This window comes from Thermobia domestica, chromosome 17 (assembly GCF_964235325.1).
Source record: "Thermobia domestica chromosome 17, izTheDome1.hap1.1, whole genome shotgun sequence".
Taxonomy (NCBI): Eukaryota; Metazoa; Arthropoda; class Insecta; order Zygentoma; family Lepismatidae; genus Thermobia; species Thermobia domestica.
In genome coordinates this window covers 38,393,035-38,407,159 of record NC_137470.1, presented here as the reverse complement: position 1 = coordinate 38,407,159, position 14,125 = coordinate 38,393,035, and the positions used below count along the sequence as shown (strand labels likewise).

General features: G+C 32.6%; 1 protein-coding gene across 1 annotated transcript; it reads right to left on the bottom strand.

Moving 5' to 3' along the window:
- Positions 1-5,731: 5,731 nt before the first annotated feature.
- Positions 5,732-9,847, bottom strand: LOC145673988 (uncharacterized). The gene is made up of 4 exons (XM_081743815.1): positions 9,795-9,847; positions 8,715-8,931; positions 6,394-6,932; positions 5,732-6,047 (listed from the first exon to the last, which is right to left on the bottom strand). The coding sequence occupies exons 1-4, from the start codon at positions 9,845-9,847 to the stop codon at positions 5,732-5,734; spliced, it is 1,125 nt and encodes a 374-aa protein (XP_081599941.1).
- Positions 9,848-14,125: the final 4,278 nt, after the last annotated feature.

The following is a 14,125-nucleotide window of genomic DNA, read 5'->3' as shown; positions in this document are numbered from 1 at the left end:
CATAAACAACAGGCTTTCTATTATTACATTTTTCGTTGACTTCAATACCACACATTATTAACCTCGCATGGCAAGTATCCAGTTTTTTACTTTTCTTTAGTTATCATAAGGCAACAAAACAGGAAACCACACTCAGGAGTCCACATACGTTAAAATGAAAAACGACCGGAAAATCATACCTCACGTAATTAGCTCTGGCTCTCAAATTTACCTTTTCACTCCAAATATAAATTCAGTTTCTGTATAAAGGAGAATCAATCAAGAGGAAAAGCAAAGAAAACACATTTATTATAACACACATTTATTCAATTAAATTTAAAATTTAAATATTCTAATTTTTAATCATGCTCTAATGAAAACATAACTTCAGGTTTTCTCTTATTCCATTTCTAGTTGACTTCACATATAGTCAATATCACACATTATTAACCTCGCATGCCAAGTATCCAGATTTTGACATTGCTTTAGTTATCGGAAGGCAACAAATCAGGAAGCCATTATCAACAGTCCGCATCCCTTAAAATGAAAAGTGACCGGAAAATGTTATCTCACATAGTTAGCTCTGGCTCTCAAATTTTCGTCTTCAGTCCAAATATAAAATCAGTTTCGGTATAAAGGAGAATCAATCCAATGGAAAAGCAAAGAAAAACGCATTTATTATTACACATATTTATACAATGTAATTTAAAATTTAAATATTCCAATTTTTAATCATGCTTTAATAAATACATAAGCAACAGGCTTTCTATTATTCAATTTTTTGGTTACTTCACAGATAGTCAATATCACACATTATTAACCTCGCATGCCAAGTATCCAGCTTTTCATATTGCCTTATTTTTTAGAAGGCAACAAAACAGGAAACCACACTCAGGTGACCGAATACGTTAAAATGAAAATCGACCGGAAAATCATTCTTCACATAATTATATCTGGCTCTCGCATTTTCCTCCTCAGTCCAAATATAAAATCAGTTTCTGTATCAGGGAGAATCAATCAAGCGGAAAAGCAAAGAAAAACACACTTATTATTACACACATTTATTCAATTTAATTTAAAATTTAAATATTCCAATTTTTAATAATGCTCTAATGAAAACATAACAACAGTCTTTCTATTATTCAATTTCTTGTAACATCACATATAGTCAATATCAGACATCATTAACCTCGCATGTCAAGTATCACGCTTTTCACATTGCTTTAGTCATCGGAAGGTAGCATAACAGAAAACCACTCTCAACAGTCCCCATACGTTAAAATGAAAAACGACCGGAAAATAATACCTCACATAAATAGCTCTGGCTCTCAAATTTTCCTCTTCAGTCCAAATACAAAATCAGTTTCCGTATCAACGAGAATCAATCAAGTGAAAAAGCAAAGAAAAACACATTTATTATTACACACATTTATTCAATTTAACTTAAAATTTAAATATTCCAATTTTTAATCATGCTCTGATGAAAATATAACTACAGTCTTTCTATTATTCCATTTCTTCTTGACTTCACATATAGTCAATATCACACATTATTAACCTCGCATGCCAAGTATCCAGCTTTTCACATTGCTTTAGTTATCGGAAGGCAACAAAAGAGGAACCCACTATCAACAGTCCGCATACGTTAAAATGAAAAGTGACCGGAAGATCATATCTCTCATAATTACCTCTGGATCTCAAATTTTCTTCTTCAGTCCAGATATAAAATCTGGTTCTGTATGAACGAAAATCAAATAAAAAGAAAACCAAAGAAAAACACATTTATTATTGCACACATTTATTCAATTTACTTTAAAATTTAAATATTCCAATTTTTATTAATGCTCTAATGAAAACATAACTACAGGCTTTCTATTATTCCATTTCTTGTTGATTTCACATATAGTCAATATCATAAATTATTAACCTCGCATGACAAGTATCCAGCATTTTACTTTGCTTTAGTTATCAGAGAGCAACAATACAGGAAGCTATACTCAGCAGTCCGGATAGGTTAAAATGAAACACGACCGGAAAATCATACCTGGATCTCAAATTTTGCTGTTCAGTCCAAATATATAATCATTTTCGATATCAAGGAGAATCAATCAAGTGGAAAAGCAAAGAAAAACGCATCATTATTGTTACACAAATTTATTCAATTTATTTTAAAATTTAAATATTTCAAATTTTAATCATGGACTAATTAATACATAAACTACAGGCTTTCTATTATTACATTTTTCGTTGTCTTCAATATCACAGATTATTAACCTCGCATGCCAAGTATCCAGCTTTTCACATTGCTTTAGTTATCAGAAGCCAACAAAACAGGAAACCACACTCAGCAGTCCGCATACGTTAAAAGGAAAAACGACCGGAAAATCATACCTCACATAATTAGCTCTGGCTCTCAAATTTTCCTCTTCAGTCCAAATATAAAATCAGTTTCGGTATCAAGGAGAATCAATCAAGTAAAAAAGCAAAAACAAACGCATTTATTATGACACATATTTATTCAATTTAATATAAAATTTAAATATTACAATTTTTAATTTTGCTCTAATGAAGACATAACTACAGGCTTTCTATTATTCCGTTTCTTGTTGACTTCACATATAGTCAATATTACACATTATTATTCTCGTATACCAAGTATCCAGCATTTTACTTTGCTTTAGTTATCAGAAGGCAACAAAACAGGAAACCACACCAGGGTTCCGCATACGTTAAAATCAAAACGACCGGAAAATCATACCTCACATACTTATCTCTGAAAGTAATACGTTCCTTTATCTTCAAAGTTTCTAATGGATCCTACGGTCTACTAAACGAATATTTCTTTATACCTAGCATTCCGTAAACCCAGTTTTCCGTACACCAAATTTTATTACACCTAGTTTTAATACACAGAATCTTCATGCTCCAGCGCTTCTACAAGATCAATTTTTGTTAATACACAGCAATAATTACACAACTTATAAATCCACAACAATAATTCTGTAGCAGTTTAAACCAGTGGTTCCCAACATAAAGCTTCCGAGATCTTGGAAAGCTAGCAAAATGGAGGGGGGGATCAAGCTAATGACATAAATAAGTTACTTATGTAATTTTAAATACGTATTACAAATATTACACCAACGAGCCGTTAAGTACCGTATAAATAGAAAATAGGTATTGATTAAGAACTGTGGTTTTATTTGGAACAAACGAGATAGAAAAGTAAGTCTATTTGACCCTTTCTGCAGCAAGGGTATATGAGACGCAGCCTTACTGCTTAACGTGAGATCCGAAACAATGAACATACGCCAGGAATCTAACCCTAGTCTCTCACGCCAAAGTTGCGTATGGTAGCCGCTTAGCCACGAGGGAGCTCATAAAACATACTGAGAAGCTGCATTTGGAAAAAGATTCAACCTCCCAAAAACAGGAACTCTCTCTCAAACACACCATTTTACGTTTCAACGCTTATCGCCAAAGAACAAAATCGGTAACAGATAGTAATAACCGAAGTTTTCTAGTCGATTCAGGATCCCAGTTAAGAAAATCATAACTACTCGTAACATACTACCAAAGCCGAGAGTGTTTAAAATCTATTATTACTTCCGGTTTCAATATTGATCTCCATCGAGTAAAAAAGGTATGATATACCGAGAAGTTTTTCTTTTCTTTTTTTTTACGGTTCCGCGTACAAAAACAGGTTTCTTCTTCTTCGCTTACTCTTTATTCAAACAGGACAAGCTGATAAGCTAGATGGGGGGACACCTTCACTGACAACAGACACCTTCCTCAAATACATGGATCTATTACACAAACGAAGCTCCACTTCTTAAAAATGTTATTTGTTTTAGCTATGAAAGAAGAAATCAAAAAATTTTGTTTATATTTAAAAAGGCCGTACAATAATCTACTTTTGAAAACAATATTTAATACGCTTTAAAGAAAGCGCATTGATGACGCATTGAGTGTAATTTCTAAAACTGGATTAACTTTCTTACTAACATTTATGTCGCCATTCGAGGCATGGACGAGGGCTTTAATTCGGCTGTTCCACGCATAAACTTTATATTGCATATGTTTAAGCCAGGGACGGATCCAGGGGGGCGATCGAGGCGATCGCCCCCCAGAAGAGGGAACTTTCTTATTTTAGAAATATATATATAAATACAACTCATCAAAAAGTTTGGAGCCCTTAAGAGTAGCAGGATGACAACCCATCGCCCCCAGAAGTTGGTCCTGGATCCGCCCCTGGTATAAGCTGGAGATACCCGAGCTACTTAATTCCTTTTCCAACGTATCAGCATTGTCATCCAGCGCGGGAATGTGTCATCGATCTTAGGCACATTATCTCCTGGTAAATAACTGGACGGGATCTACAAGAAGATAGAAGTACAGACATCCGAAATGGCTGACAACCAGTTTGACGATGTTCAGAATAATGTATTGAATCTAGTAATGGAAAATACCTCTAGAGATACAAACCAAACCTAGTGTTTCACAATTTTAGTTTAAAATTTGTTGAGCCTTTATTATTGTAATTATTACTCATATCCTAAGGTCATTGGTAGAAAAATAACTGTTATAATTTTAATTAAAATATTGTGGAAAAGGTTTCAGGCGAAAAAAAAATTGAAAATATCCATACAGTTACGTGTTCATGTATTGTTAATAAATATACATATAAACACACACACACACACACACATATATATATATATATATATATATATATATATATATATATATATATATATATATAAGCCAAAATAATACTCCATGAAGTATGTGTGCAAATTCAAATTAATCAAATTTGGCTGTCTCCTGTTAGCAAAACAATGGATTAGCCTTTAACTCAATCTGATTTACGTTACACTATTTTGAGGCCACTTACTTAGAAACAATGTATTCTGGCTTTTGGTATGTCCTAGGACTATTCTCTGTTGTACATAACCTAATAGGAAAAAGCAGTTTTCCCTCTAACCACGCTCAATTACAGAAGTGTAAAAAACGTGAATTTTGGCGTTCCGTCTATTACCATTACCACCAGCACACAGTGTATCTAAATATGTGTAAATAATAAATTATAACATTCATAATAACAGTATATATTTAATTACATTTACCTGTATTTGTGAAGTAAGTAACATATCTGTTATTATAATGGAAATTGTATTGAACAGTTGTATTGTTTATTTTTCTTCTTATGACAATCAGGGTAGTGACATAATGGTAGAATTGCAAGTGATGGCAGAGTTAGTAATTGAGGTGGTATTTACTGTATTAATACAATAATTTCATAATAGTATAAAATCGAAAACCAAGTACAATATGTATGAATAAAGTATCAGAGCGTTAATATGATAACAGTAGAACCTAAAATGATTTAAAAAAAACACTTCTCTTTCTATTCTTATGAACATATTATCTTCATATTAAAATATAGGCCTAATAGTAAATCTGATTCCTCCCTGTTTCGCCTTTTCCTGTTTCGCCTTACATCCTTAAGCCATATTAGAAAGCATGTTGATAAGCATCTTATCTTAAGGCGAAACAGGAATTCCTGTTTCGCCTTAATGTATGATGCAACACGAAGCAAAATTTCTCAAACGGGAATATTCTGCTCAAATTGGGAATTTCTACAAACGAAGAAACGCAAACTAGAAGATACTCAGTATATTTTCAGAATGACATATATAAATAAATCTAATTTACACTGCACATTATTATCACAAATTTCCAAACACCTGAAAGCTTATGGTTCTAAATGAACATAATATGAGATTGCATTTACATATGATATGGTATCAATTTCACCTTCTTGTAGTCTTGTCTTTAATACTTGAATCTTCCTATTCAAACGCTTCCATTTAAGCTTCTTCTTCGCAACATTCCCAACTTCAAGAAGACGCATTTGCGACTCATTTTCAAGTTGTTCTTGTTTCAGAAGATTCACAAAAGAAAATATGTCCAGATGGTCCCTTGACGCAGCCCTCTGCAGCTTGGAGTGCCATCCTTCTGCATGGTTTGTTGTCCGCTCCTCGTCATTATCGAAGTGGTTCCATAATATGCTGCAAAAATAAAAAACGGACATAAATAAGGAAATACAATAAAATGAATGAATGAATGAAAATAATAAAGTCCTGTTTTATTCTACTCTGCACCAAAAATCAATTGGTAGATCAAGAAATTTCTAAAGTGTTATTCAAGCGTGTTATACGCCGTAAGAAAATCTAAAGATTCAGTAAATAACAATTAAGTATAACCATAAATATAATCAAAAACCATATAACTACTTCTTCATATACAATTCAAATGAGCAATAGGTGACAAAATAACTAAAATCTAATTAAAATCAACTAGAAGAACTTAAATACTTGCACTTACGGCGGGAAGAGAGCATTATTATCATCTAACCAAGTGTCCACCAGGTAATCGAGAAACTCTTGTTCCTTTGGAAGGTTCATAGCATCCTCTTGTAGTTGGTGAAACACAACGTCTAACTGAGAAATTGGCACTAGTGGTAGTGCTGCTGCTTTTCGAATCCATTTCCTCAGCTCAGAATTCTCCCGATACATGGTCGATAAACCCAAAGTTTGTACTTTCCTCCACAAAGCTTGAGCAAAATGGAAGAAACAGCCTCTGATGGTTGCATTGGGAAACACACGAGTTGCTGCATTAATTGCAGCTCTTTCGAAATCTATCGCTATTTCATCTGGCTTTAGCTGTAAAACATTCTTCTGAGCTTGCTCCTTCAGGATTTGCAATACTCTAACATAAACAGCCTCTTCTTTACTGGGAAGCAAACAGAATATAAGCGGGAACGACTGTCCAAGATGTTTTCCATGTAAAGTATACAGTTGAGAAAATAGCCTAGGAACGATCTTGAATGTCCCGTCCATTGTTATTTTATCACAGCGACACAACATCTCAAGGTTCTCCACTGTACCAAACACCTGCAATGCAAACAAGGCATTCAACTTACTACAATTCTCTTAATATCACGTAAGATAATGTAATTCAGTACTCAAACAGTTAAGAGCCTTCCTATCAACGAAATATAATAAACTTTTCATAATCAAATAAACAGTATCTAAATTATTTAAAATATTTAAACAATGTTTTGTTTGCCACCACATTTGCAGTAGTTGCTGATAACTTCTGAAACAGTATTCACAAGTTTCACAAAATTCATTAAAGAGTATTGACTTATGGCCAGGCACCCCAATTGCGAAAATCAACTTTTAAGTTATCAAATTATAGCATTTTCTTATCAGGGGTCCTGTAACTCAACAAGAAAAATGATCTTTTAAAAATGTTGCAGCCATTTGAATATTATTGATTTAAATTCAGTCTTCTAATCCTGTTTTATGGGAGATTTCCCCATCACCTACATATTTTTTTTTTTTTTAAGATATGATTGCACACTCCCAAACCAATGAATTTTTTATGCCGTTTACACCACTCTGAGTCAAATAGCTAATATTAAGAATTCAAGATGTCATTTTCTTTCTTTCTTTTTGCCACATTAGTATGAAGGAAATTGGAAAACAAGGCACACTTTTTAATGAGGCCCATGGCGTTAACTGTTCAAATACGTTTTTTTTAATTGATTCCTCAGCATCTATACACGCTTATTTATGTATTCCTGGCCGTTTAGTAGACCACTTGATGATGTAGATAATATTCGAAATTCAAGATGGCGCCATTTTTATTTCAGTTCAGTAGTTCACTTGAGTGCTAAAATGGTCCTATCCGTCTAAAAATCAAAATTTGACATTTCAAGAAACTACACTCTTTTCATATTGGACGTTCTGTAACTCAACTACTTTTTTTTTAATGTTTCAGTCGTTCGGAAACTGATCTATGGAAAACCGTCCGTAACTTACTGATCTTTTTCAGGCTGATGATTCACTCCCTGAATAACGAACTTTTAAAATTTTTTGTGGATAACTATGGTGCCAATAATAATTGTTAAAATCGAAGATACCAAACCGACAGTAAAATCCAATACCAACAGGAATTTCGACAATCATTATTTGCGTCATAGTATGTTCTGAAAAACAAAATGCATTATCTGGGAGGGTGGAATCACACTGAAAAAAAGCTAAGTCACCGATAGTAATTCACAGTTATAAGAGAAACTGATATTTTTTAAAATAATTTCCAAATTGCTGAAACCTTAATAATAATAATAATAATAATAATAATAATAATAATAATAATAATAATAATAATAATAATAATAATAATAATAATAATAATAACTTGAGTTACTTAATCCCCAATGTGAAAACAGTGCAGTTCCTTGAAAACTGAGTCTGAGTTTTTCAGAATAGAAAGAAAGAAAACGATATATAGACTTACTTGTCTTATAGTATGGTCTAAACAATATAAAATATTCATTGGTTCGAGAGTGTGCGATCATACATAAAAAAAAATAAAAATATGTGATTGGAATTTCCCCGTATGACAACATTAGAAGATAAATTAAAAAAAAAAATCAAATGGCTGCAACATTTTACAAATTATTTTTCTTGTTGAATTAGTACGAATTAAAAAAAAAAAACAATGCTCTAATTTGATTAAAGCTTAAAATTATACTGAAGGTTGTTCTTTAAATTTTAAATGTCGCATACCTCAGAAAAAGTACCCCATTATTAACAAGTTAGCAATAATGTAATATCTCTGTAGCACATATTACTCTTCAAGCTCTTGTATTTCAGTTGAATGCTTACCAAAATACGATTGTATCCAAATCCCTCATCAACCATTAGAAATTGCCTTCCATGCACAGTCTTGCTCCAAACTCCTTCCAAATTTACTTCGCTCATTGATTGCGGCAATGCTGGACGAGCTGAAGCTCTCATGTTGTACAGAGCAGTCTTTACACCATCAAAAGTTGGGAAAACAGAAGCAGTATCTATATCCAAATTTCCCTGAGCAAGTTCTTCTCTGTAACGCAAAGTTAATAAATAAATAAATCAGATAAAATACAATCATTTGCATAATATAAATTAAGAAGCGGTTTGCATATGTTAAATAGAACCACTTGTGTTGTCAGCTTTTAAATATTAGATAGGGCACGCTTCATTTCACATGCACATTTTTTTTTAAATCGCACACTATGGTTTGATTCGATTCAATTTGATAGAAGAAATTTAATTATTTGTTGTAACTCTTGCAGTAAAAAGAAAGTAATTTATAAGCATGCAAGAGCAAGTGCACAGGGGTGAACCCAGAAGGGTTGGGCGATATCTCTCCTAGACCCCCCAAATAGAAAAAGACGTTCAAAATATTTGATGATAATACGAGGAAAAGCAACACTCTAAGAAAACGATATGGTCTGAAATTAAAGGGTACGGAACACAGCACTAAACTTTCTTGCTACAATTTCTTAAAGTAAATCGTGTTAGACTGGATATATTAAACATTTATTTGGGAAATAAGAATAAAGTAATGTATTTGTGGATAACTTCATTTGAAGAAAATTTAGTCCGGAAGTAAACAAACTCCTTGGGGAGTATATTTTCAATGTGAGTAACTTATGCCATATGTTAGAGTAATTTATCAAATAATAGTTTATGGAATATGGACAAAATCGCCTGAGTCGTTTTTGAGAAAGATCGTCAAAACCAGCAGTAATATCTCTGGCCCTACCGGTAAAATACCATCAGTTGACACTTTTAGACGTGACATAGAAAACTATTGGTGGGACATGTCCCACCCGCCCCCCTCTAACGACACTCATGAATAGAATGTGCACTGCAATTATTCCATTTTTCATACAATTAATATATAAAAATATCAGAACATACCTATATATTTTTGTGATGGGTGTTATTGGTTCCTCAGCAGCCCTTTTCTTCATCTTGTCAACTACTGTCCTCGCTTCGATATGTGCAGTTTGAGGTTCATGATTATGCATACCAGACACAGATTCCACTTCATCTTCAAGTAACACTACAGTGGCTTTACAACCCTCGTTGCATTTCCAGTAACTCTTCGTGTTTCGTTTATAGTTAATGCGATACAAATAATTATCGTAAGAGAGGAGCTTTCCACCCCGTTAACTGTTTACAAATGAAACAGACATAACGTCAACTATCAGTCGTCAGACTCCTAATAACCACTACTAGACACTGTGAAAGTCAACAAGAAACTAAGAAAAATTGACATATAGGCCGTATTATAATAGATCTCTGTTGAAACTAATTTCGATAAATGATTGGCTTTCCATTCTGATAGGACCAATCAGAATCCGCCTCTTGTAATTTTACGAAGTGTACATTTTAATGATAGTTTTCGTGAAGTAAACTCCCTCCCCCTGATTGTTTATGTTCCTAGTAATATTCTCTCCTGAAACTAAGCTCGTTAAATGATTGGCTTCCACATACTGACTGAACCAATCACAGCCTCCATACTGTTACCTTAAGAAAATGAACATTTTAATAAGACACACTAAATATATTGTACAGACTCATTATAGTAACAAAAATTTATAATGAATTTTTATATATGGGCAATGCCCATAAAGTAGTTTCAACTTTTTTCTTTTCCTTTGTATTTTAAAGTATTTTTGTATTGTTATTAGTGTTGTAAAATTTCCGGAAATGTTGAACCCGTTGGTAAAAGAACGTTTTTTTCGGTTTCTTTCCTAAAAAATTGAAAAAAATTGGGAAAATAACAAATATCTTTGTATTAGGTTAATTTTACTAGTAATGGAACATATTTTTTTTCTTCAAATACGTAAAGTGTAAGTTGAGAAACTTCAATATTGCGAATATTTAAAAAAGAAGCAATCGAAAATAAAACTGTTGTAACTATTGTTAAAAATTATTAGTCTGCACGCATTACCTTTATATGCTTTTTAGTTGTTTATTCGTGGATGTGCATTAATTACAGGACCTTAACAGCTGCATATACATATAACATTATGAAGTTTTTCTGTTGCAGCAAATAGGGCTCTTGAATGAAACTGAGTTCTTAATGTGCTCTTTGATCTTTTGAAATTTTGTTAATTGTAACCAAATTCCTTCTTAAAAGACACAACAGTAGGCAAATTTCACTGATACTCAAGCGCTAAAACATACAACTACTATTATTTAATATTTTCTTATACACTTTTATATAAACTCTATGCACAAAATTTTGTATGTAAACAAATACCTGTTTTGTAGTGTGACAAATTATATAAAAATGAAAGTGACTATATTTGTAACTTAACAACTTTTGAACCACCAGACCAATCTCAATAAAATTTTCAACATAGATGGGGTTCGGGCCTAAGATAGTTTTTATCATTTCACTTTGAAGTTGCAACTTGGAGGTAGGAAGGGTTATATATATTGAAAATGACCGATATTAATGTCGAATCCATAGTTTCCGGGACCGCTGAGATGAACAGTGACACTTACAATGCCGTTCAAATCCAAATTCAGGTCCACAACATTAGGAAGGAAAAGATGTATAAAAATGATTGGAAATGGCCGATATTACTAGAGTCAAATCCATAAGTTTCGGGTCGTTGAGATGAACAGTGACACTTTCGATCCTGTTTAAATCTAAATTCATTACCGCAAGTTGGGGGAAGCATATATATATATATATATATATATATATATATATATATATATATATATATATATATATATAGATAGATAGATAGATAGATAGATAGATAGATAGATAGATAGATAGATAAAGTGATGGAAAATGGTCGATATTAGTGTCCAATCCATAGTTTTTGGGTTCGCTGAGATGAAGAGTAACACTTCCGATGGCGTTTAAATATAAATTCAGCGCCGTAACTTCATTGAGGGGGAAGGATCGATATATAAAAAGAATCAAATATGACCGATATTAGTGTGGAATCCATAGTTTTTGGAGTCGCTGAGATGAACAGTAACACTTTCGATGCCCTTTAAATCCAAATTCAGCGCAGGGAGAAGGGATAAGTACATAAAAATGATCGAAAATGGCCGATATTAGTGTCGAATCCATAGTTTGGGGTCACTGAGATAAACAGTGACACTTCCGATGCCGTTTAAATCAAAATTCATCCCTCATCAGGACTCCTGAAGGGGAAGTGTGACATGTAAAAGTAATTGAAAATAACTAATACTAGTGTCGAATTCATAGTTTTTGGGATTCCAGTTCATTGGTGACAGTTTTGGTTTCCTTTATGTCAAAAATGAAATATATTCTCCCTGTGCGAAGAACGGGTATTTTGCTAGTATTTAATAATAACGAACGGAAGTTTCACACGTAATTTTTTTAAATATATTTATCGCTGCTCAAATTTACACTTGTGTGGTGTATAAGTATGTGTAAATAAGATCCTCTCTCTTTCTGAGTTGTTTGAAAAATATACAAATAATGAAGAGGAATTTTTCACCAGAAATCAGAAAACTAAAAAATAAAATTAAAACCTGCTGCTTTATGTACTTTTCCCGCTAACGAAATACATTTTATATACGCTGCAGACACGTTACAGCAAATAAGATTAACATCAGTAGAAGAAATATTTTTTAAATTAAATTTTCCGGCTTTTGCCGACATTTCCGAAAGATTTTTTAATGAGTTCAAAATTTCCGGCTCCATTATATATATATATTTGATTTTATTTTTATTTATTTATCCATAATATATATTTGATTTTAACATACCGGTATTAACTAAAATGATTCTGACCCCGTTATTATAACACACTCTGCCATAAAGCGGGAAAGTAGCCATTCTATCACGGTGCTAACATTAAAGGAGTGGTGCACATATATTTGTTGACACAAATTTCCCCTATTCTAATACAAGAAACATAAGCACTCAATGATCTTAACTGTAAACTAGTAAATATAAAATATTTTTCATTTTAAAAGTATAATGTAGTAAAATATTCGAAAATTTCAATTTTTTCAAATTTTCGGGTTTTTTCGAAGCTCGGGGAAAAATGACAAAAAACGGTAAAAAAAAAAATAAATTAGCTATTTTCCCCGTCGAATTTTGTATATACGCTATATGCTTCTTTACATTTGTAATTTCCAGTATACTATGGTAATTTTTCTTCTTTCTTTCAATGAATTTCAAATAGCTTTGTGACGTGAATTACCTCTGTCTTAGATTGTAATCCTAGTAACATTCTTCTTTGAAACTAATTTCGTTAAATAATTGGCTTTCTATAGTGGTTGGACCAATTACGGCCTGTCTTCTGTAAGCTTAAGATAATATACATTAATAACAATTTTGTGAGGTGAACACGGGGCGGGAACAAAATCCAGGAACTGTGATAAGTAACTATGATATTATTTAACTGTGAAATTAACTGTGATATTATTAGGATGTCGATATGATTCTTTCCCTTGGATTTTGTACTGCACTCGGTGAAGTTCAGCTGTGTTTGATTTTTCATGTTTTTAGTAACATTCTTCCTTGAAACTAATCCCGCTGAATCAATAGCTGCAGCTTCCTATACTGTGTAGACCAATCATAACCCGCCTTTTGTAACTTTAAGAACATTTTCGTTTTAATAATAATTTTGTTGAATGAATTATCCCCTTAAAAATACCCTTATTATATGAAATTTCCCTTCAAATTGTAAGGCGAAACAGGAAAAGGCAAAACAGGAATTCCTGTTACGCCTTAAATCAAAGTTTGATCTTGTTATGTTGGTAAAGATGCCAGGGGGCAGAAAAAGCTGAAAAACTTGTGTAAGGCAAAACAGGAAAAGGCGAAACAGGAAGACAGTAAATCTACACCTCTCGCCACGGGCGTCTGAACTCACGCGACTGCCCTGGTTTCTATTTTACTATTTTTCAGTGAAATCATTTTCCTACGTCTTTTCTTCATACGTGCACCTGATCCGATAGAAATAAGGCGTCGGCAAATTATTATTATTATTATTATTATTATTATTATTATTATTATTATTATTATTATTATTATTATTATTATTAATGCTATTAATGCTAATAATTATTATTATTACGGTTAAGCATCATGCATACTAGATTAATCAACATCTAAGTCTTGTTAGTTCATTAAGGCCGGAAGAACTGTTATGGTGGACTTCACAACACCAGATCTATTGAAGATTCATACGGAGTAGTAACTACAAGTGCCACGTAATTTGAACAGACCCATGTCTCAGCCT